General features: G+C 36.5%; 3 protein-coding genes across 3 annotated transcripts in view; 2 read left to right on the top strand and 1 right to left on the bottom strand.

The window, feature by feature from the left end:
- The first annotated feature begins 313 nt into the window (after positions 1–313).
- Positions 314–6,217, top strand: golga7 (golgin A7). Its single transcript, XM_067432734.1, has 6 exons — positions 314–427; positions 1,580–1,702; positions 4,175–4,327; positions 4,403–4,504; positions 5,155–5,211; positions 5,353–6,217. Exons 1-5 carry the CDS (start codon positions 419–421, stop codon positions 5,197–5,199), a joined length of 432 nt encoding a protein of 143 aa, XP_067288835.1. The 5' UTR covers positions 314–418; the 3' UTR covers positions 5,200–5,211; positions 5,353–6,217.
- A 273-nt stretch (positions 6,218–6,490) lies between these two features.
- Positions 6,491–17,519, top strand: r3hcc1 (R3H domain and coiled-coil containing 1). Its single transcript, XM_067433254.1, has 8 exons — positions 6,491–6,819; positions 6,929–7,103; positions 10,711–10,848; positions 10,925–11,345; positions 15,243–15,415; positions 15,498–15,568; positions 15,664–15,759; positions 16,819–17,519. The coding sequence occupies exons 4-8, from the start codon at positions 10,989–10,991 to the stop codon at positions 16,917–16,919; spliced, it is 798 nt and encodes a 265-aa protein (XP_067289355.1). The 5' UTR covers positions 6,491–6,819; positions 6,929–7,103; positions 10,711–10,848; positions 10,925–10,988; the 3' UTR covers positions 16,920–17,519.
- Positions 17,520–17,568: 49 nt separating this feature from the next.
- loxl2a (lysyl oxidase-like 2a) overlaps positions 17,569–24,723 on the bottom strand; it is a 29,629-nt gene continuing 22,474 nt past the window's right edge. Inside the window, exons 10-15 of the mRNA XM_067433253.1 lie at positions 21,357–21,522; positions 19,660–19,900; positions 19,433–19,548; positions 18,979–19,115; positions 18,794–18,905; positions 17,569–18,301 (exon numbers count right to left, since the gene is read on the bottom strand). Of these exons, the coding sequence (XP_067289354.1) occupies positions 18,237–18,301; positions 18,794–18,905; positions 18,979–19,115; positions 19,433–19,548; positions 19,660–19,900; positions 21,357–21,522 (837 nt within the window). The 3' untranslated portion in view covers positions 17,569–18,236. The remainder of the gene's footprint in view (positions 18,302–18,793; positions 18,906–18,978; positions 19,116–19,432; positions 19,549–19,659; positions 19,901–21,356; positions 21,523–24,723) is intronic.

Here is a 24,723-nt window from a genome sequence, read left to right as displayed (position 1 = left end):
TCATCTTCTCCTGTACTTTACACTGAATTGAATTTACCACAGACTACTTATTCTGTTGTGTTTAATAATTAAATCAAATAGCCATTTATTCTTGGTTATTGTAGTCATGGTTATTTTATTTGTATTTTTTCTCTATATTTTAACACTAGCCTACTGTTTGCAATTTCATTTTAAATTAGAAGTGCAAGCCTATGTTGACTAAATTTGAATGAAAACGTTTCAAATAAAATTGGCGGTGGGCTGGTGGTGGCATTTATTTAGAATTTCAAATCGCCATTAGTTTCCTGGGTGTAATCATAACCATAACCATAACGCATGGTGTAGCAGCGGAACTGATGAATAAAGCCAAAGGTTCCTACCGGACTGTGTTTTGAGGAGGATAAGGGGAACAACAGGAAGAGGAGCATCATTAGCCACCATGGCGGAGGTATGTGAATAAAAACATAATTTTATTACAATTTCATCTTGTCCAGTGATAAGGATTGACGCTTAAAATAACGCGTTAAACAAAACGTTTTGTTACCCTATTCGGATAATTACATATGTGCCTTTGTAATACAATATTATTAGATACGTTATCGCTTCTCTATCGTTAGTGGTCGTCAAAGAGAATGAACTTCGTCGATCATTAACTTTAGTAAATTTAAGTTTCACTGTCAGTATACTCATGTGAATATAAAACTAGCTATCAAGTTTAAAGCGAACTTCATGTTTTCATCAGATTTAAGTCGTTTTATTTGAACATATTTGAAGATGGTGCTGTCAGGGCGTTGTGTCAGGTTTCTGTGTACGGATATTTCCTGCTTTTAATGATCCACTTTGATAATAGTAATCATGATACATGTTATTTTTTAACACCAAATTAGCATATTAGAACGATTAATGAATAATAATGTGACACTGAATTGTACTACTAAAGTAAGGCTAAAGGTTCGCTTTGACATTACATTTTAAAAATGTTTTTTAATAAAAAACTGAGATTGTAATAATGTCACAATACTACTGTTTAACGGGATAGTTCACCTAAAAATTATATAACTATCATTTATTCACCCTCAAGTTGTTCCAAACCTGTATGAATTTATTCTGCTGAACACAAAAGACAATATTTCGAAGAATGTCAGTAACTAAACAGCGAACACTGACTTCCATGGTATTTTCCCCCATATGGAAGTCAATGGGGTCCATCAACTGTTTGGTTACCCACATTCTTCAAAATATCTTAATTTGTGTTCAACAGAAGAAATAAATTCATACAATTTTGGAAAAACTTGAGGGTGAATAGATGACTTGATGACAGAATTATTTTTGGGTGAACTAGCCCTTTAATGTATTTTTGATTCAGATAAATGCAGGCTTTGTTAGCTTAAGATACACTACCGTTCAACAGTTTTTGAAAAAAAGTATGTTATAGATAAAGATGTCTTGCTGCTAGTGTGAAAAAAAGGAAGTTAAACTATGTTTGGTAATATTTATAAAATATAAATCATATTATTTTAAAAAGGAAACCATTAGTGTTCAGCTTTGGCTGCTTAAAATGTTTTATTAATAATAATACACTCTCTTGTTTTCTCTCCAGACGCACAGCTTGCAGGACCTGCGGCAAGCGGCCGTCGCCTCCAAGGTTTTCGTGCAGAGAGACTACACCTCTGGCACCATCTGCAAGTTTCAGACTAAGTTCCCGGCAGAGCTGGAGAGCAGGGTGTGTAGCAGTGGTGGAAACAGAGAGATGTCTGACTGACCACCCCAAAATTTAGATTGCTACTTCCAATTCACCACCTTTTGAAAGATTTATTTATTTTGACGAGTGGCGGCGTGGAACATTATTCATATGTTAACATTGAATATTAAGAGATTATTAACAATAGTTGCCAAACGGACAATAGAGATCGCTAATGTGTCGTCACAATGACGTATTCACAGTGGTAAACGCAAAGCATTTTGGGAAACCGCGGCACAAACAGGTGCCAGACTTCTTATTTACATGGAGGAAGAATGCAGTGTTCAAGATGCCGTCTACCTGCTGTGTTATAAACTGCAATAGTCAGTCTCACAATAGAAGTGGCATAACGCTTAAGAACGGGATATCATTTTATTGTTTTCCAGCATTGAAAAATAATATTAAAACTAAGCCATATTTCCGAGTTGACAAAAAAGGCGATGGATAGCAGCAGTAAGGAGGCCCAAGATAACCTTCGTAATAAAGTAATACAACCAATAGAACAATTGATTTTCTTTTTTCATCTAAGTGTAACTTAAAAATAAACAGATTAGAGTGTTTGAGGACAAGAAAAGAAAACCAACGCAATAAGATGAATGTCCAAAAGATGGCATTGACAACATTGTACATTTAATGGGGTTGGATACATTTTATTGATATAGATCTGATGTTTAATTCGTGCATCTAAACACAATATAGTAGTACCCAGATTTTTCACGTGAATAAAGGCATAGTTGCAAACTGCTTGTCCTAATAGTCCTTTGTTAAGATTGTCAGAATTTCTCGTTTCTAATCTGCCCTCGTTTCTTTCTCTCATAAAAAACAAATATCACGTTGTACGTCGAGCAAGGACAATTTTTGTGAGTTATGTTTCCTGATTTCACCAGAACAAATAGAAAATCTCCATGACGGCGTTAAGCGATAGATTAAAGTGCTCGTCTGTGTGAAGACTGCAGTAATGCACGAGAAATCCGTGCCACTGATATCAGCGGCAACGAGCACCACATCGCCTCTCATTTAACAAACAAATTAAATTATGCTCTTCTAGTTAACCAGATTTGTTTTGTTTGTATTAGTAGCTGTTTTCTTTTTTATGATTATATTCTGTTTTTCTCTCTAATGTTTTATTATTTTCATGGCAGAACACTAGCCTGCTATGTCAGGCAATGTAAACTGGCCAAACATACCCATAATTCTTTACGTTCTTATGACGTTGCTGCCCAGTTTGTCACATGTCTTGCCAATCTCTATTAAGATAAAAGGGAATTGCGTAGAGTTGTTCAATAATCCTGCTGTGTCATTCACATAGTTTTCCATTAAATGACACAATTTGTCTCAAAACATTTATTAGTGTATAATGACTTCACACTTGGCTGGAAGAGTGTTTATAGACATATTTCAGTCCTTTTCTTTTCGTAAAGTCTGTGTTATGAAAATATATAATATACATCACCCCCTTTCTGTTTCTGTCTTTATACCAAATAATTTTGATGACAGTCTTTGGCCCAGGCATTTCAGAATAACCAAACCAACATTTGAGATGCTGTGCAATGAAATTATTCCATGAGTCTAGATAACCGAACTATCACATCCAATAATGAGGCAGTCTGTTTTTATGTGTGTCGAGGGATTTTATTAAATAGGCTTCCATCGGAGTTTACTAGCTTGTCTTCTTATTGGCTAATAAATGTATCCCGTCGATTGAGTGTTTTTTTTTAATATGCGCATTAATATTGGGGGGTGGATTTTTTTTTTTATAACTAGTTTGTTTACATTATATAAGCCTTAAGATGCTGCATAATTATGGGCGTGGCAACTTTGAGTGACAGGTCGATAGCCATTTGTCTGCTGTCTGTTAGTCATCACGTCACCTTAGCTCCAGCCACATCCTGCTGCTTTGCACATTGACAGTTATCCGGAAGAAGCGCAAGTGGTCGTCTGCGGCATAATTAAAGCTCCACAAAATCAAGGCGTCAACAAGCTGTGCCTTTGTTTTGAATAAGCTGCAAAAAATTACATATTGTGGCTTTAAGTATTGGTGTAACAATGTAATTGGTAAAAAATGTATTTGAAGTGTCAAATTACTTTAACTCTATTAAATTGGATTTACTTTACTTTTCACTTTCTCTTGAATTTGATTTACTCTCTTATGATCACTACCGTAGACATCAGTGTTTATATCGAAACTTTTATCCCAGTACTTCTGTGATAATGAGTAAGACAGATATAATGAGACTGGTTAAAAAGACTGTATGCTCTTTCATGCCTATTCATGATAACTGCTCTCTGGGTACTTGTGAAAGGTTTAATAGACTCGGGTGAATTGCTGACATTTTAGGAATAAGATTGTGTGGGTGGTTGAATCAAGATCGCAATCTTTAACTGATTAGTAATGCAGCTATAGTTCATACCTCTCACAGAGTATGAATACTGATAATTGTTTTGTTGTCACAGATTGACAAGCAGCAGTTTGAGGAGACCATGCAGACCCTGAATAATCTCTATGCAGAGGCGGAGAAGCTGGGCGGCAGGTCATATCTGGAGGGCTGTTTGGCCTGCCTCACTGCATATACAATCTTTCTCTGCATGGAGACCCACTATGAGAAAGTGAGTTATGAGGCTGTAGGTATCATCAATATGACCTTGTCAATATGGATTTCAACAATGTGTTAATTTGTTCAGGTGCTGAAAAAGATAGCCAAGTACATCCAGGAGCAGAATGAGAAGATCTTCGCTCCTCTTGGGCTTCTCCTGACTGACCCCATAGAGAGGGGACTCAGGGTTGTATCCTTGCCTACCTAAAAAAAATATGTGGGAAAATACAGAAAAAATACTTTGTCCCATCATGAAATGGGTGTTTCCTGACCTGAAACAACTGCTGTTGTATTCTGGTAACATTTACTATTTAGGAACTTGCTCTACCGTTCAAAAGATTTATTTTCAAATAAATAAATGCTTTTATTTGGCAAGGATGGATTCATTTGATCAAAAGTGAGTGCAAAGACATTCATCCAAGTATCTTGAAAATTGTCATGGTGTCTAAAAAAATATTAAATGGGAACTGTTTTCAATATTGATAATAAGAAATGTCTTAAGCAGTAAATCAGCATCATAGAATGATTTCTGAAAGATCATGTGACCATTATTGCTACTGAATAAATAATAATAAAAAAAAAAATGTTTGTAGTTTTAAAAACAGTAGTTTTTCTCAAGACATCAGATAAAGATGTCTTGTTCAAGGAAAAGTAATGAGAAGCTTTTTTTCACCATGGTCACGTTTCATACAAATTGTACTTGATATTGATATCCCTAGTCTTTGCTAAAATTGAGTATTTCATAGATTTTCTTGTAGGTGAGCGGTCAACTTTCATGTCTGTAAAAAGTACTTTGAGAATTTTACAGCACTTTATTTCCTCAACTTGAGTTTTTTTAAGGTGGAGATCACTATTTTTGAGGATAGAAGTATCGGTTCGAGATAAAACACACCAAAGGTAAGTGCCTTTTTGACCTGAACTAAGACTTCTATTTTGGACTCTTCTATATGATGTCCAAATTTTTCAAAGTACATTGGTTGATAGCTACATTAAATTAGTTAATCTTGAAATAATGCAATCTTTTATTTCTTCTTGCAGGATCATGTTTGGAACGTGTTTATTGGCCTGCTGGACTCAGAACCTGCTACTCCATCTCATGATATCGCAACCCTATTGCTTTAAATGTAGATAGTATACATTTATTTTCAAACCATTGATTCATTAATATTGACAGAGGGAGAGAGTGGTTTATATAATGTATCTTAAACTCTCCATTTCAGCTTTCCCTCAGTTAGCGGCTTTAGTTATTTTAAATCTATGTTGTGCCATGTAATTTTATATTGCAGCATTCGATTTCTCTTCATTGCGTTCCTGTCTCTTGTTTTCTGTATATACTCGTCTGGAATGGGAAGTATATATTAAGTGCACAATGTTCTGTCAATGCAGCTGCATCTTGATTATTAGGATCGTTTTGTGACTCAGCGTTCTCATAGTAAAAATCTGTTCGAGAAATCTGCTCAAATATGTACTTCTTAAACCTGTCAATACATTCACGCCATCACTTTGGTTATGTGTGTATGGAAATTTGAGACAGATAATGACAATTTGTTGTATTTATTGATTTTAAGTAATAATCTGTTTAGTTACTTTATATTGTTCCATTCCCCTCTACATACAAATAATTTTGTTTTCTTTTTTTAACACTACATTTTACTATATTTACCAATGAACTACTGTACTTGGGTCATATAATCCTTTTTACACACAACTGCCATAAAATCCTTAAAAGGCATGGCTTGCATTTAATATTGCATATCCAGCTTGTATTTCAGACTTCTGTCAGTTCAACCTATTTCTCGCGCAAATCTTTTTATCGGTGTTGTATCATAATGTCTTTTTTGGAAATCTTTTGACACTTATTTAAACTATGTATCGTACAATAAATAGTGTTTTCTTGAACAAATGTCTGCAATTTTAACATTCCATCTTAGTTAGCATTCAAATAAACTGTTAGGTGGGACTTGATTTTCTATTCAAGGAATCGATTGTATGTTTATGGTTTGCCACTGTTGTGTGAGTCCCGCCCTCACGTCAGTCACCACGTCTGTGTTGTAATTTTCTTCAAAATAATGGATACATTATGTAGTAAATACTGAAATATTTCAGCGACTAGAATAACTGTTGTTATTGCACCCCTGACCGCTAGAGGGTTCGAAAAGCTTTACATCGAAACTCTTAATGACGTCAGAGGTGTCAGTAAAATTCAGTGTTTTAGGGTGTTTGCGGCGTGCTTGGGATGTCGTTTTTAACTGGGATTTAATTGTGTTTGAAGGTCTTTTTAAAGAATGGCATACGTTTATTTGTGTAAACCAGTTTCGTCTTAACACGTGTAATGTTAGTGAATGGTGTGCTAAGCTAGTTGCTAATGTTTAAATGCGCGGTTAGATTCACGAGCCGATGTTTAATGTCATACACTTTCCCTAATATACTATTTTGTATTTGACGCAAGAGCCAGTAAACAGTAAAATAACATTAAAGTGCCTTAAATTTAGTTTGTAACGTTAGGTAAATTAATCTTTTTATTTTACTTAACGAACACAATCGACTTCTGTAGTGTTATTTTGTGTACATGATGCTTGACCTGTAACGTTAAGTTATTGATCCGCTCTTTTAGTATGTAATGAAATTAGGGCTGAAAGCAAAGCAAGTCTCTGTGGATAAATATCGTCCTCCAGCATCCTGGCTCTTCCTTTCGCCAGTGGCTGTTACCTCCCCAAACAAGAGACTGCATTTATCCATACAGTCCGTGAGGAGCTGGACGTTTTTCAACAGAAAAATGAGCTGAAAAGGTAACTTCATCATCACACATCTTAGGATGGGAACACTAATATTCACGAACATTATTAGGAAAGCTGCGTTAGTCATTTTATCAGGGTGCTGGGGTGTTAACCCACACATGCAAAGTTGATTACTACAATTATTTCCGTAGGATATGGGTTGATCCGTTGATGGCATTTTCACTATCACACAAGAAAGAAATTTTATATATATAACTAGTTTTGTCTTTGTTAAAATGCACTAAATGGTTGAATTTTTGTTTTAACATCTTACAATCTTTGCCTGTTCAACCTGTTTCTTGCGCAAATCTATTTATCAGTGTTGGATCATGATGTCTTTTTTGAAAATCTTTTATTTTAAAATCCTTTTAATCTTTTTGTTGTAAATTTTTGTGTCATTTCTCAAAATTGTCTCAATTTAATAAATTACAACTTTTATAAATTATAAAGAAAAGCAAATGTTAATAAATACCTCAGGCATTATTTTAAAAAGTGCCTATTTTAGTAAATGACAATCATCCATATACTTCTAAAAAGCACAGGAAATTGATACATTTTGTCAGTGAAAACCATGTCCTGTGGTATGACACCATATCCTGATTTTAAATCAGGCAATGCCACTGACAAGCTTAATTAGTTGAAGGACCCCATTAAGGATCACATTATTACTGACGCCCAGGACGTGCACATGGTAAGATTTTGTCTAGGTTACTTTTTTATAATATTGAATTATTTTTTTTGGAACCACTATAAAAGTGTTTATTGTTGTAGTCCTTAGGTGCGACACCCTTGCATTCTTAATTTGCTCCTTTTTTCTGTCACACCGTAGGACACATTTAAGTAAAAATGTTAAATAAACTGAAAGTAAGTGACCCCTCAAACATCAGACTTAACTCTACGTAACAATATGCAATCTTTGCTTCAAAAGTGGTGTTTTATAAAAAGTTTGGCAGAATTTATTTTACTTTACTTCAAACTTTTCTAAAATGTTACATTTACTTAAGTTCAAACATTTAGATATTGAGATTCAGATAGTTTTCCTGATTTATGCAGTTTTTTAAAAATGAACAAAAGAAATATTTTTTTTCTTAATATCAATCATCATTAGAACAGAACACATTTTTCAAAGAGAAAACTAGATTGATCCATAATTCATCAAGGTCATTGCTTTAAAGCTATAGATTCTACTGTATACTTTCCCTTGCATTGTTATATATATTTAAAATGTATTTATTCAGACACCTTCAACATTTTCTCACATTATCAGAGTGTATTTGCTATAATTTAGAAAATGTTAATAAAATACAACAAGAACTCTTAAATTGTGTCAGAACAAATTCATCTTGATAATGTCAGACCTTTGATAGAAAGCTATGTAATGGATTACAATCAACCAATCAGCAGTCAGCTGTTTAATTTAAGTACACATTTAGATAATGCCAATTTAGGTCAAGCAATCACCTAGCAATGCTTCATTTTGTTCAGTCTGTGGTGTAAAAGGTCACATTAGCAATTGAAGAAAAAAACACTTAAAGGTGCACTATGTAGTATTTTTGCAGTAAAATATCCAAAAACCACTAGGCCGGTGTTATATATTTTGTTCAGTTGAGTTCTTACAATATCCCAGATGTTTCCAACTATTTGTAACTTGTAAGAAAATTGCTATTTTAACTAAGGACAGGGACGTTTCAGCATTGCATTTGAAGGAGTCGCCTGTCAATTGCGTCATATCTGCGCTACCCTCGGTTTCGGCTTTTATGTGGCAGGAGCGCTTTACTCTTAGCTGTGTGAACAAGTGAACGCACGGAGTAACGTCGTAACATCGTTTTAAACACACTTAAATGTATCTAATATGATAAACAGAGCTCCATTACCTCAAAATCATAACCGGAAGAGCGGATCAGTGCAAGCTTCCCGGTATTCGAGAGGCGGGTATTTGTTTAACAATCGCTCCAGCAGCTGTACTCAGGTCCATAACACTCGGTCCTGCTCTGCTCTACACTACAGTAATGTTAATAACCTGCATTTCTGCCTGAGTCCTATTTTCCACCGGCTTTGATGAGAAGACCACATCTCCCAAGATGCTGCGCTCACACTTTGCATCATCAAACTACGCATTTGTTTTGAATAGGCGCCCTCCAGTGGACGGAAAGCTGCATAGTGCACCTTTAAGCAAAACATGGTCATGTCAAAGTGTCCTACATTTTTATAAATTTTACTGGTATTAAAGCTACACTGTGTGATATTTTCTCCCATCTAGCGGTGAAAAGGTATATGACCATCCAGTGAATAATAGTTTCTGCTCCTCTCAATTTCGATTTCGTTTCAACTCCTACGGTGGCCGATTTAGTCATGGCTTTCAGTTCGACCTCGTTCGTGTTGCTTCAACTCAAGTGATGAGGTAATTTTTGAAAACTATTATAATTTGCAGTTATTTAATTTACCAAATGATCTATGATCAAATTAATCTATGTAAAATGAATAATAGTTTTACGTTTTCGTTATTTTTAACCAGTTCATTGCTAACATCAGCTATCAGGTTCCCAGACGAATGCAAGCTCTTAGTAAAGTAACTTTTATCAGTGCTATCATTATTCTGTATATTGTACAACACCACTAGCGTAAGGCAAACAAATTATAATGCAATTAAAATATTAATCTCATGTTATCCGTCATAGAACACGGATTTATGTTATAAGGTAAACAATACTTTTTCATCATTGACGCGAGGAAAACTAGACGTCCTTCTAGTGTTATGCACAGCACACCATGATATAATTAGCCAAGCAGCAATAAAACTTCCAATATACACAAATAGGCTGAATTAATATTACCTGTCGAGAAGAAAGCAGGAAACGTCGGCGTTCTTTTTAAAATCGTTGCTCCTCATGAGCTCTTTCCATCTTGGAAAGGCCACTCCAATATTTACTTTTGTCTTGTTGATTTGCCCGTTGCGTTGCCGTCTTAATTCTCTTTTCCGCTTTCTTGGCGACTCTGATACATATCCCGCAATGTTACTAGGTCCCCGACCCGAGTCGAATTCGGTAATCAATTCGGGGACGTGGTTGCTTTTACACAGAAATAACGGGAAATATTGCAGGTCCGACGTGCAGTGTGAAAGGGGCTTAAGAGTGATCCTCCATCATCATATAGCAGCCTCAAGCAATCCTCCTCTTCACATTCGACACAGTGCCATCGAGTGTAAAAACGCGAAAAGCGAAGCTTGAATTTACGGGTATGTCCCTCTTTGGCAAATGTACTTTCAAGATGGAGGAGCAACATGGCGACCGCCATCCGAACCCTCAACACTTTTGTATTTTCAATGGTATATTATAAAATTACGAGAATACATTATTAGTTGAAAGAAGTAAATATACATTAATGAGCACATATTTTTTTGAAAAAACTAAGTGATTTTAGCTAAGAATAAACTAAAAAAGTTACACAGTGTAGCTTTAAGAATTTTTGGGTATATGTCACACACAGTTAACTTTTTGCTATCCTCACTTACATAAATTAACTTAAGTGTCCTGTACCCACTAGTAAAAATCTATATCTGGTGTCTGAATTTTTGGTTTGACTATGTGCCATATTATCTTTTAATGATTCCCAATTGTAGCATTCTACTCTTCCCGCCTTTTCCGAGCCGACTTCGTTTCTTGATTCACCAAACCACTGCCAATCTCCCCGACCTCTGCACCTTCTCTGTGGGTGAGGGCTGCGCCCGCCGAGTCGTGGTGTGCTATTCCGACCTCAGGTAAAGCTGCCAGACCTAATGTCAAGTGACATACTCTTAAAGATTTGGTGTCTCATCATTGTGGTGGATCTGACAGATTGCCAGAAGAGGACTGTACAAAGAGCAGTTCCCATGAACAAGCACGCAGTCGAGACAGGGAAATGGAGGACAAAGGCAACAGACGGAGAGACAGACGGCCAGACAAGGCAGTTTACGTTCCACGCCCTAGGAGGCATACGGTAGATCTGGAACAACCGAATCTCAAGGAATCGTCTGACGTTTTATCCGATCAGAAGACAGAAGATGACAGCACTGTCCAATCACCGGCCGATCAGGAGTATGTGCAGCTTTCAAGGTCCAGGCCTTTCCCGTGGCCTCCAGCCTGGGATCAGACTGTGTCTTTCTTCATGTCTTTAACATTAGAGGACAAAGCAGATGAAAATTGTGCCAACAACATGGTCCTTCCCACTGATGCGACACTCCAGCAGCAGGGCTTTGATGAAAGTTTGCTCTCTGAGGTATTGTAACTTGCAATGAATCTCATACTTTAATAATTGCTTGGATTGTTCATGTTTAAAGGCACAATATGTAAGAGTTTCGGGTTAAAATATCCAAAAAACACTAGTGTCGCACGATATACCGGTACTAGAAAAGTATTGCGATACCCTGCTATTACAAACGGTACGATATGGACTTTTATTAGTACTGGTACTTTAAAGGAACACTCCACTTTTTTTTTAAATTAGGCTTATTTTCCAAGTCTCTTAGAGTTAAAGAGTTGAGTTTTACCGTTTTTGAATCTGTTTAGCCGATCTCTGTATCTGGCGAAAGCACTTTTAGCATAGCTTAGCATACATCATTGAATCGGATTAGACCATTAGCATTGCGCTTAAAAAAATGACTAAACACGTTCAATATTTTTTCTATTTAAAACTTGACTCTTCTGTAGTTACATTGCGTGCTAAGACTAACGGAAAATTAAAGGTTGCAAACTTTTTTTTATACCGATTTAGCTAGGAACTATTTTCTGCGTAATATCACTGCGCCGCTTCACCCATGGTACTGCAGGAAAATTCCCTGATTATTACGCAGGAATGAGAGAATAGTTCCTATCCATATCGGTCAAAAAATCTAAACTTTTCATTTTCTGTTGGTCTAAAGGCCCTTTCACACAATGCGATTTTTATGTGCAAATAATTTGCGCGATGGTTTTATTTTTTTGATCAGCTGTGTGTGTAATGAATGAGCGCTTCCACAACGAACGCGAATGTGCTAAAGCAGTGCAAAAGTAATGCTTTTTACTCTGGCAGCGACAAAAACGGCTTTAACCAATCACATAAAAAGAAACAAAGGTGACGAAACATTCAGTTGATGTCACAAGCTATTCAGTCAACACTAGCCTTTGCCAGGCTGGGTGTTTCTCATTAGATTACAACTGTAAGCTGTACAGCTGCAGCTGGGTTTGCCCATTGTATGCTACAGACAGCAATAAATTATAACCTTTTATAAATTGTTGATTATTCCCCCAAGCCTTGTGTCTGTGATTATGGAAAGTGAACGTGTCCATCAGTACGTCTGTGGCACTGAAATGTTTATATTGTGACTGAACTGGAAACATCTGCTCCGGATCGATTGGTTCCTGAAATGTGTTAGTCTCGTCAGATGCGATGCTAACGTTTCTGTCTCTGCTCCTCAAATTGTCCGACAGACTTTCTAAAGTAAGATCAGAACCGGCCATGATAAAGCTTTAGGTCCTGTAGAGGTTAGCATACTCCCCTTTAGACTGTTATTTAAGACTGGCTGCACCCAAAACCTTCTTTTCGGTCTTTTAAATAAAATGAAAAGCTCGTCTTCACTGAATAATGAAGTGTTGTGTTTTCTCAGCGGTCGCTGTGAATGTTTTGGACTGTTGGAGCTCTGAAACATTGCAAATTCGTGTTGCGGCTGATATATATTCGTTTCGCTTTTTCGTTACTCGTCCGGTGTGAAAGGCCCTTTAGATTACATGATGTAACTACAGAAGAGTCAAGTTTTAAATAGGACAAATATTACCCTTGAAAAAATAAAGTCTTTGGTCATTTTTGAGCGTGATGTTAATGGTCTAATCCGATTCAACGATGTTTGCTAAGCTATGATAAAAGTGCTACCACCAGATACAGAGATCGGCTGAATGGATTCAAAAATGGTAAAACTCAACTCTTTAACCCTAAGGCACTTGGAAAATGAGCCTATTTTCAAAAAAAAGTGGAGTGTTCCTTTAAGGAAAACAGCGCTAATATGAGCTGTCTTTCTTAATGTGCGTGGATGTGTGACGGCAGGTGTCAGGATGTGTGTGCAGAGCTCTGCTTCCACTGTTCACTAAACATTGGAAGTAGTAGAAGAGTTAAATATATATACGTGCAGCACATGACAGAGAAAGCAACAGAAATGTGCGCGCATGAGGAGAAAAAGCTTGGCGCGGGACGTGCTCGCGCTGCCGGAGTCTGACCTGAAGCGCGCGCACATGCCTTTCAGACAACAAACATGCGATCGCCATTCAGTTCTTTCGCAGATTTTTATTTGGGTTTGAATGGTCAAACATATGTAAAAATGCACGGTCTGGCGAGTATTCAGATAAACAAAGTCGGATATGTCTTTAGTGAACGTGTAGCCTACAGCTGAGGTAATAAGATCAGTGCAGGTCTTAAAGGTGCACTATGCAACTTTCCGTCCACAAAACAGAGCAGGACAGAGTGATGTGGAGCTGAGCACGGCCGCTGGAGTGATTGTTATACAAACATGGCTCGCGTCGCAAGTACCGGGACTTTTATTATAATGGGATGGGACACAGTCGCCGGGGCGTGCACTTCCGCTTTTTCCGGTCATGAGTACAAGGTAAAGCCAGCAGATCTGTTTATCATATTAGATACATTTAAGTGTGTTTAAAATGATGTAATGACGTTACTCTGTGTGTTCGCTCGGCGCTGCTGTGACATGTTCACACTGTTAAGAGAAAAGCGCTTCTGCAGAATAAAACTGAGGGTAGCGCAAATATGACGCGATTGACAGGCGACTCGCTCAAACGCTATGCTGAAACGTCCCGGTCCTTAGTTAAAATAGCAATTTTCTCACAATTTACAAATAGTTGGAAACATTTGGGATATTGTAAGTACTCAACTGAACAAAATATATAACACCGGCCTAGTGGTTTTTGGATATTTTACTGCAAAAATACTACATAGTGCACCTTTAAGCCAGACCTCAGATTCTGTATGATCAATGTTAAGCAAACAATGAAAAATAGAAAACCACCACATGCTTGGCTAAATAACTAAATGTATATTTATTAAGAATCAGTGTATAGTTAAAGTATAGAGTGGAGACTAAGTGAGCAGTTTTATATTTGATTATTTAATTTCTTTCTTGACTTGCTACTGTTAAATAGACCTAATGAAGCTGACAGAAAGCACTGTTTTTGTCATATTGTTTGTAATTTGCATTTTTTTGCTTATTTTTAAAAACAGATACAATTCAAAATCTATATTATAATTATAAGATTACATTTAAAAAATATTAAATTACTCGTATCATAAAATAAGATTTTGATCATCCCAACCTGTTGAGAAGTGAAAGGAATGATAACATGATTGATAATGTGATCTCTGTAAAGATCTTCTCACTGGCATGCAGTTATTATAGCAATAAGACTAGGGAATGGTCAAAAACCAGGGCAGGAACATGCTGACTAAGTGAATTTTTAGTAAAAAAAATAAATCAATGAATAATAAGTTCTGTTGTCATATTATCTGTTTTTTTTTTTTTACCGTGGTATCGATTTAGTATCTTATCGAAGTCAAAAATTTGGTATCGTGACAACACTATACTAGAGCACTAAGAGCAGTGTTGTATATGTTGTTGACTTGTGTGCTTATATTATCCCAAATGTTTCCAAGAATGTTTAAATCCAGAGAAATTAGAAATTTTGTGCAACAAGTGTCTCCCAGTAGCCACTGAGCAAACGCATAGAGTAGCATTATACCGTAACTTTCAACACACTCAAATGTATGTAATATGATAAAAAAATGTGCTGCATTACCGGAAGAAGCGGAAGTGCTCGTCTGCGGTAGAATAAAAGTCAAGTTATGCTTTTGTTTTGAATAAGCGACTTCTAGCAGTGAAAAATTACATATTGTGGCTTTAACACAGTCACCCAGAGTATGTGATTTTTGTGTGAACATGGATTCAGTTCCTGCATTTTCCCCCCTGAAAATTTAGAATTAATATCAGTATGAAATTTGTTACCTTTCAGATTTCATGCACAAATTTTTGCGTACCCATGTTTGAGAAATGAGACCCAATGCATCTCTTACCGTAATTACCATCATCTTTATTCTATTTGTTCACACACATTTTGTCATTTGTTCTGTCTTGTTCAGATCAAAGCCAAACTCAAATGTAGGGACATCACCATACTGAACACCTGCAATGATTTCCCCGCCTATTCAAACATCTGGCTTGACCCCGAAGAGTTCGGCCACGTCATTGAGATCTACAACTTTCCTTCCTTGTTTAAAACAGATGACCTTCTTGATGCCTTTGCTGAATATAGGTGATCCATCACCCTTATAATGTGAGTGAAATAATAATGATACAAATCCATAAATGTGACGCTGGTCTGCTTCTGTTTCCAGTAAAGAGGGGATGAAGATCAAGTGGGTGGATAACACTCATGCTCTTGGGATATTTTCAAGTCAGTCGGCAGGTATTGTTTACTTAGGCAGTATTTTTTCATTCATGGATCAGGAATTATCATCTTTTCTCTATAGTTTGAAGGTCCCGTGTTTTTTTTTTTTTCAGCTACACAAGCACTCTCTCTCAAGCATCCAATACTGAAGACCCGCTCGCTGCTAGAGGGGAGCCAGAAAGCAAAGTGGAAAGCAGCCCGACGAGCAGGTATGAAGGATAAGTCTTGATTATTATATTATATTATATTAGAAGACATTTGTGTGTCCATGAACAAGAAAAACTTGGTTCAAAACATCAACACCAAGTGTGTAAAATTGTACTCTTTGTAACTTAGTTTCCTATGTTTGTAAAAAATAAAATAAAAATGTTTGTACCTTTTAATGAAATGAGAACTTTCAGATGTAGAGTAAAATGTACATTTTTTCAAAAGTTTGTTTTGAAAGAACTATCTTATGCTCATCAAAACAGTATTTATTTAATCAAAAATACAACGTTAATGTTGTGAAATTAAGTTTTTTCCCCTTCTATTTATATCTAGTATATGTTAAAATGTAACTTATCTCTGTGATGTCAAAGCTGATTATTCAATGTCATGTGATCATTCAGAAATCAATATTCTGATTTGATTTGAGCAATTTGAGCTACAGAAGCTTATCTGTTTGATCAGACCACATGGGCAGTCCTTTGCTCCCCACGTGCATCAATGAGCCTTGGCCGCCAATGACCCTGTCGCCGGTTCTCCACTGTTCATTCCTTGGACCGCTTTTGATAGATACTGACCACTGCAGACCGGGAACACCCCAAGAGCGGCAGTTTTGGAGATGCTCTGATCCAGTCATCTAGCCATCACAATTTTGCCCTTGTCAAACTCCCTTGAATTCATACACTTGCCCATATTTCCTGTTTCTAACATGAACTTTGCAGACAAAGGCCCTGTCCCAAATGGCACATTCACTTTTGGTCTTGAGCACTTAGTGGCCCCTGTGTGCGTGTGTCTAAGTCAAGTCCATTTGTCATTTAAACTTAAAGAAGGGTGCTATGCGTCCTTGATGCGCACTACAAAAGTTGTATCACCCTGACATTTTTCATGGTACAAACATAAAAATTAATTTAATTGGGAAATGAAATGAGCTCGTTGTAGATTCAAGAAAGAAAGAAAAAGTCAAATGTATATTCTATGTATTTTTAAATTAATGAATAGATACAAATCTCATGTCACTGTTAAAATGAGAATATAACTAACAAGTATGATGTGTGCCCATACAGAGTTCATTCAGCCAGTGAAGGAAAGGCCGCGCACAGACACAGAGGTGGCTCGCAGGATGGTGACCAGAGCACTTGGGCTGAGAGGAGTCTTGAAGAAATGACTCCACCTGAACAAGTCTACCTGAGTTCCTGTCTTTTTATTTGTTCAAATGACAAATGTCCTTGGCATCAACTACAACACCATCCAGACTGAGAAGAGATGCTGTAAAGCATTCTTTTAGCTTTCAGCATCAAGTTCAGACATATCCTTTTCCCTTTAAATGTTTTTTTGTAATTTATTTTAATGGCCAGTAGACTCTTTTGCTCATTTAGTTGTGAAAAGCGGTCACTGTTTAGGGTAAGTTGAATGTGATGAGGTTGGTTATTAATAAGCATTTTTATTGGATTTCCTGAACATGGCTCCAAGGGCTATAAAACTGAATCTAACAGAATCTGATCATAAGTACATGCTGTTTCTGTTACTTCATGTTTAGCTTGTGTAAATTCTGATTAAAATAGCGTCTAAAAGACATCATTGGCACATGAAATGTTTTGTTAAAATATGATTGCATTAATGCCATATATCATAATAGATAAATTCGTTTTTACTTGAGTTATTTAGTTTCTCTGCTACATTTGTCTTGGTTTTGCACTACGATTTTTAAAAACAATTGTTTGATATTTCAACTTAGTACATTTGATTAAATGTTTGTTGTTGCGGTTTTGATTTGTCACATCTTGTTTCCACACATTTATCACTGGAAATACAAATAAGACATGAATTGCTTTTATTAATTATAGAAAACAATGCAATGGTTTGACCAAATGTGTTGTTCAGTCATAAACACATTGTATGTCTGGAAACCATTGAACTGGTCATAGGTACCCTCGTAAAACGGAGGGTAGATGTGTCACAAATTTGCAACAAATTCTTACAGTTTCACATTGCATACACAACAGTTGACAAAATATATAATCCCTGACTGAACACAATAAATTACTTGACATGCTTGATGAATTAACCACAAAAGAGTCTGGCAGCCGCAAGTGGGGTTGGGTTCATGAAACTGCAAGCTTCGTGATACTTTAAGTTGTAATGCAGCAACAATTGAAATGTTTAAGGAAGATCCAGGTTTGAACATTAAAACATGAGTCTGTAACCACTACAACAATAAACTAGCATTCAAACAAATGCAATGAGTACAGTACATTTAAAGAATTTAAATAGTTTCTGTACAAAGTAAGCTTGATTTAGTGAGGACCGTGAAAACATGAGCTATACTTTAACCTAACGACTGTATTTAGAAGTCGGTAACAGAGCGGCGGTCACTGCCTTTTGAATTGCTGGAGCCTCTCTAGTGGTCAGTCATATTTGAATAGTCTTGAGTGACAGTCCGCAGCATCCGCCACTGAGAGCCTTTGACATTCCTCACCGTCTCCTATCTGAGGTGCAACTGGTTGCTCATTCCAGGGTATTCGTCCATGTCTGAACTCCGCGAGCCACCTAGAAACGGGTAGAGGTGGTATTACTCACTTTTGAAACTTCTACTCAATTGAACAAAATGCTTTGCAAAATAAATCATTGTTTTGAAGCTCTCAAAATGCCAAACGCTGGTGACGCCTGCTAATCAAAACTAAATGCAACAAACATGCATAAAACACAAACCAATTGAAAGTGTTATCTATAAAAATGCAATAAAAAATAATTGAATACCAATAAATATGAATAGTTTGTAATATGTGTGGCTTGTTTTATGGAGTGCTTGGCTTAAGATGCACAAAGAGAAAACTGCAGTGATCATCGTATTCTAACGGCAAAGCATTTCAAAACAGTGGTGACGTAACAAATCCTTGTGACTGAAATTGCATCAATCACTGGTTTGAAACAAACGATTCACAAAGGTTTCAAGGCTTCACGAAGCGCCCATCACTACTTCTAATGTCTTATAAACTGTCCTGGCAGACTATCAATACAGTATTTTTCTAACCAACTCACCTGTATGACAGTTGTACGTCCATATCCTGTATCCATCATAGCGGCATTTGCACTTCAAGACATTGTTGGTATAATCTGATTCAGCGATGTCATAGTTAGGATTGATCACAACCTGTGTGAAAGTCATGTTAGTAAAAAAACTCAAATCTGTTTTTACTTTTAGTTCACTTCAGTTAAAACGTTACCTGGAAAATATAGTCTCCCGGTTTCACATCGGTGACATCGATCCACTGACAATCAATGTCATGTCTGTAGGTGTCCCAGCAGCCAACAGTGATGCCTTGTTCACCAAAGTTGGCACAAAGATACCGTTTCTGAATACCTGGATCAAAGAAACCAACCAATTAGATCTTCGAGCTGAATAACGACATGGTCTGCTTCTGAAGAGCTATTCATGGATGATTCGGCAAAAAAAAAATTGACAGTTCAAAAATACGTTTTTAGGGCCGTGAAAATGTTAGGTTGATGTCCCTGCAATAACAGACCGGCGTGCGTCTATAAATGTTTCATTTGAAGAACGATGCGCAAGTTTACTGCAATGGAGCCGCAAACTTTACATACATTTGAACATCCAGCGTTTTGTTGATCCTGGTAGGTAGGACTTCACCAGTATTGGACCATATCGTAAAAAGTTCTCACCTTCATCACATTGAGTGTCCTCTAGACAGAAACTGGCCTTGTGACCCTCCGCCACCTTGGTGCCGTTCAAACTCAGCAGGTCATAATGTGTAAAAACCTCTATGCTGTGATAATGCCTGTACACAGAGACACGACAAAAATATGATATGAGACTTAGATGTTTGTAAACATTGCTATACTGGCATCATATGTATCTTTGTCATTCACTAAGGTGTTTATGGTCTTGCCTGTGACACTCGTGCCAGGTCCAGGCATGGTAACCCATTTTGGGTCTGAAGTCAGCTTGGCCAACGTTGTGGATCTGGGAGGAGAAGCGGAGCAGGCGGCGGTAGGAGCTGTGGTCGTTCTTTTTCGCTGTGCTGGACAGGCAGTTCTCCTCTAGGGCGCACTGTAGAGCGTACATGGGCCGGTCCTCCAGATAGGTAGTCTGCTCCACCAGCTGAGCATTTAGCACCAGGTCAGGAGCCGCTGTGAGCGATAAGATCAGAGGTCAGACCGAGCAAATTTCTCCATGCATATCAGTCACTAGCAGGTCAGATGGGCTTAGTTGTTCCTGAAGATCTACCAGCTTATGTTTATTTTTTTATTAGTACACTACCATTCAAAAGTTTAGGGTTTTACATATTTTAGTTTTTTTCCTAAGGATTTATTTAATAAAAAGAAAGTTCAGAAGAGCATTTTTTTTATAATTTGGGACTGATATGATGTTAAGATGATTATGGAAAATCTTATTTAGTATTTATATTTAGTATTTATTTTAACTGTAAAGTTGATTTACATCTTGAACATGGTTTTGAATGCGTGTTGCATTTCTGTACCCATCTGTTAATATGTGGTTAAGTCAAGTTGCTTCCCTTTTACCATTAGAAAAGCGTTCTTATGATTAAAGGCCCGTTCACAAGGGATGATGATAGAGATATATTTATTAAAATTCCATTCTTAATATTAAAATAATAGCAGAGTTTACACCAGATCTATACCGATACCAGCACAGAGAAGCGATATTGGTGGAATCACTTTTAAAATGACTTTATCCAGCTGATGAACTGATTACTGTTCATTTTGGTGCTATCGCATTTCACTACCTTGGATTGTTAGCCATTGGTTGATTGTATTTGTTGTAGTGAGATATCTGTACCACAGTTGTGTTCTGGTAAAAAAAAAATTCTATAAAAAAAAAATCTTGCCAACCTCAAAATTTAGAACAGTTCTGAAAAAGCCTTTAAAACATACAAAAGGAGATTCTTTCGTAATTTATGAGACAACGCTTCCCCATCATTGGTGGAATTTTATGGATGTCTGTGATTTTACTCTTGTGCGGTAGGGGGCGCTATTACACATTTTCTGAACGAGTAGAGAATCTCTGGATCAAAACCATGGGCAATACATCCAATGTTTTATACAGTCTGTTACATCACCCATAGGTTTCTAAAGAACATTTTTGAAGCCCAAACTGGACAGGGCTGACTGTCACCATCTTGGCTGCACGTCAATGCACATCACTCCAGAATAACCAAAAATGGGCGGGACATGTGTGGAGATGAGGTGCCTGGTTGCTGAAAACTTATCTATATAGACCAAAAACATTTTTTGTACGAGGTTGTTAACTTATTTTTTTTCTGCTGTAAAGTTGTACATTTTAACATGGGATTGACTCCCTTTTGGAGGTGGCAACTTTAAACAAAAAAATTGTGACAGGGAAAGAGTTAAAACATTCATTTTCAAATAATTGTATTTATGATAATCATATCACAGTGGAAAAAAAGGTTAAGTGGACTGCATATTACTGTGGGATACTACAATTACTATTGGAGCTGCATTTTAGTCGACTTAAGTTTAAACTATTAGATTAATCTTGATCCAGACAAGGAGTTAATTCACTATTCTTAAGATAATGATAATCAATAAGAGGTGATTGTCTCACTATCAGAGCAGGAAACCCCAGCAGCGAAGCGTCCTCCTCCTTTCGGACAGCTAACGTGTTTGCCGTGATGAAGACACTGAGAAAGACTCATCTCAGTTCCTGAGCATCTGACCCCACTCATCACAACATTGTCTGCATTTGCATCTCCAGCCCAGTACCACGTCTCCTGTACAATCACATGTTAAATATTAGTCAGTGAGTGTATTAGTCATAAGAATTATGCTGTAAGTGTCCCACAAACAATTCACATTCTCAAAGTCACCATGAAATCAAATTCTGTGCCATCTCGACATCTCTCATCTGATGACACGTTTATGAGGGCGGGATCAACCCATCACTCACATGAGATCAACCAATAGCAAACCACAACCATCCAATCAATTCCCTATGGACAAAATCCATAGCCCCGCTCTACATTTTTTCGTGTTCTAGAAGTCAGGAAAGAAGAAAGGACTCACAACTGCCATTTCATGATCACATATCACATTTTTAAACCACATTTATCTGTATTTTTTTTATGCTTGTTGAAAAGTTAAAATGCAGTTTGTAAAAAGAATAGTCCGGTTTGCGAAGCAAATCAATCAGTTTATTGAAAAAAAAAAAGACATGATTCTCTCATAGATTCGGATAAAATGTCAACTTTAATTTCAGTCTGCTCATCACAGAAAACTGGAATGTAACACATATAGAACATATTTTAGTATATATATATATATATATATATATTTTTTTTTAGGGATGCCACAATATTCAGTATAATATTTATCGGTTCGGTATGGCATTCATGGTTCAATACGCGCTGGTGAATTGTTTCATGCAGTTTTGCATTTAAATAATTAATTCCATTTCTCTCCATTTTAAATAGTGCTCTCAGCTTATTTCCGCTCTGTTTGAGTGTGCCTGTGAGTCTACATGCTGATATGAGCAAATTTCAAATCATATGCACGAAAGTTAGGGGGTGTTAGCCGCGTTTTAAAGCCTTGCCGGTTAGACATTTCATTTGCGTGCCATGCACTGTTTTGCATTGAGCGCGCACACTAAACGTCTGTCAAATACACTCGATAACTGGACAGTCTTACTGCGCTAATAATGTCAAATACACACAAGGTTAACATATAAACACAGTCCTTATGTCTAAAGTAAAAGTGATGTGGTCTTCAAGTGACAGCAGCGCAGCCTATAGTGAACACGCTGTCCTTAAAGGAACAGTTCACCTCTAAAATGATTTTAATTAAATGAATTATGATTTTAATACATACATACATATACATATATATATATATATATATGTATATGTATATATATATATATATATATGTATATATATATATATATATATATATATATATATATATATATATATATATACACACACACACATACATATATACATATATACACATATATATATATATATATATATATATATATATATATATATATATATATATATATATATATATATATATATATATATATATATATATATATATATATATATATATATATGTATATATATTTTACATCTCAAAGAAATGTTTAGTGTTTTGAAACAGCAATATTCAGTATTCAATCTGGGTATATCTGGGTGTCATTACACCTTCTCACCAAACGAGGGCTGTTCAATCACGTTTTACAGATCGACTGCACGTTCCTGAGCATCTGCTCTTAAGATTGCTTTTCATTTGAGCTGTTGTATAAGTTCAGAGGTTTGAAACAAGACGTCCAGTACCCCACAAGATCGGGAAAGTCTTTGTCAGTGTTTATGACTGCGCAAACATATGTTCATGATGAATAATCATCCACTATTATGTTCTGGTTTCCATGTGTTGTGTCCTAGGCTGCACATGGCTGTCTGAGTCACAGCCTCCTCTGATAGATAAGCCTACAGGACTCCCAGCATGGGCAGGGGGAATGTGGGCACATTCTGTCAGACTTTCCATGTGCTTCCGTCATCTCCCCCAGTGTTAAAAACCTTCCACACATGCTGTCTGGAAAGACCCACCGGTCCAGACTGTCAGACAAATCATGTTTAATGGCCACTCAGACATCTGGAAGTTGTATCTTGCACTTTTTGAGCTTTGGTAACGGTCTGAAAACGTGACCAACAGCATGTCAAAGTGTACAAACTTCACTATTAAGTCATTTAAATCTCAGTATTATGATTTAAGTCTCTTATGCAATAACATATTCAAACAGTACTATTGAGAAATATTATTAAAATTTAAAACAAGAGTTTCCTATTTTAAAATGTAATTTCTTCCTGTGATCAAAGCATAATTTTAGCATCATTCCTCCAGTTTTGAGAGTCGCAAGATCCTTCAGAAATCATTTTAATATGCTGATTTGCTGCTCAAGAATCATTTTTGAAGACAGTTGTGCTGCTTAATATTTTTGTGGAATCTGATACATTTGATTCAATTTGAAAAGCACAGAATTTATTAAAAGCACAATAGAAGTTTGACCAGTTATGTGTTCTTTATGAATAAAAGTATTAACTTACTGAGCCCAACATTTTGGAATAGTAGTGTATGTGAAACAGTATGCACTTTATTTTACTTAAAATAAGTTCTTTAGGAGAAAGGCCTTTACTGGACATCACATTCAATAGTTTACGTGGTCAAACACTACACCAGGAAGACCATAATAGTTGACTAACCTCTACATTTTGATGGTCTATCCTGCTAAAAATAAAAATACAATAAACCTGCTGAAACTTTTTTAAGCTGGTCTTACTTGGTTTAAATGGGTTCTCTTAGCCTGACCATTTGAAATGTGTCTAAAAATCTTCTAAAATCAGCAACCTGATCAGGCTGGGACTAAATAAGAGCAGCAAAAAAAATTGAAGCTGGTTTAAGGTGATTATTTTTTACCAGGGCGAAAGTTAAATCAACACCACACTAACATAAGCCCGCATGGATCATGCATGCAAGCCTTTTAGAATGCTCTTAGAACTATAATGACTATGAGTGACATTAGATTTAACTGCTTTGTGTCCTAAGGTCAACGCCATTATCGCCATAATGTTTTGACAAGCGGCCATATGCCTCAACTAGTGGCAAATTACAATCACCATAATAAAACTTAATCATGGTAATAGCCTGCAGAAGCACTTCAGCGTTTTCCAATTTCCACTCATAAAACCACCCCACAAACTCTTCGTTCCATACCGTTTCTAATGCAAAAATAGTTTCCAGACCTGTATCACCATGATTTTGTCACTGGGCTGTTAATTATCTGTTTCTAGTCCAGCCATTTCAGCTCTTGAAAGTCTGTGTGATCTTACATGCACACTCAGTTATGATTTAAATAAATGGTATTTAATAGGATTATGGCATCCAACTAATTTATGGTGGATGAAATGGGG

Source organism: Pseudorasbora parva, chromosome 23, assembly GCF_024679245.1.
Source record: "Pseudorasbora parva isolate DD20220531a chromosome 23, ASM2467924v1, whole genome shotgun sequence".
Taxonomy (NCBI): Eukaryota; Metazoa; Chordata; class Actinopteri; order Cypriniformes; family Gobionidae; genus Pseudorasbora; species Pseudorasbora parva.
Note: the sequence above shows the minus strand (reverse complement) of the source record. Positions and strands in the feature narration are given on the sequence as shown.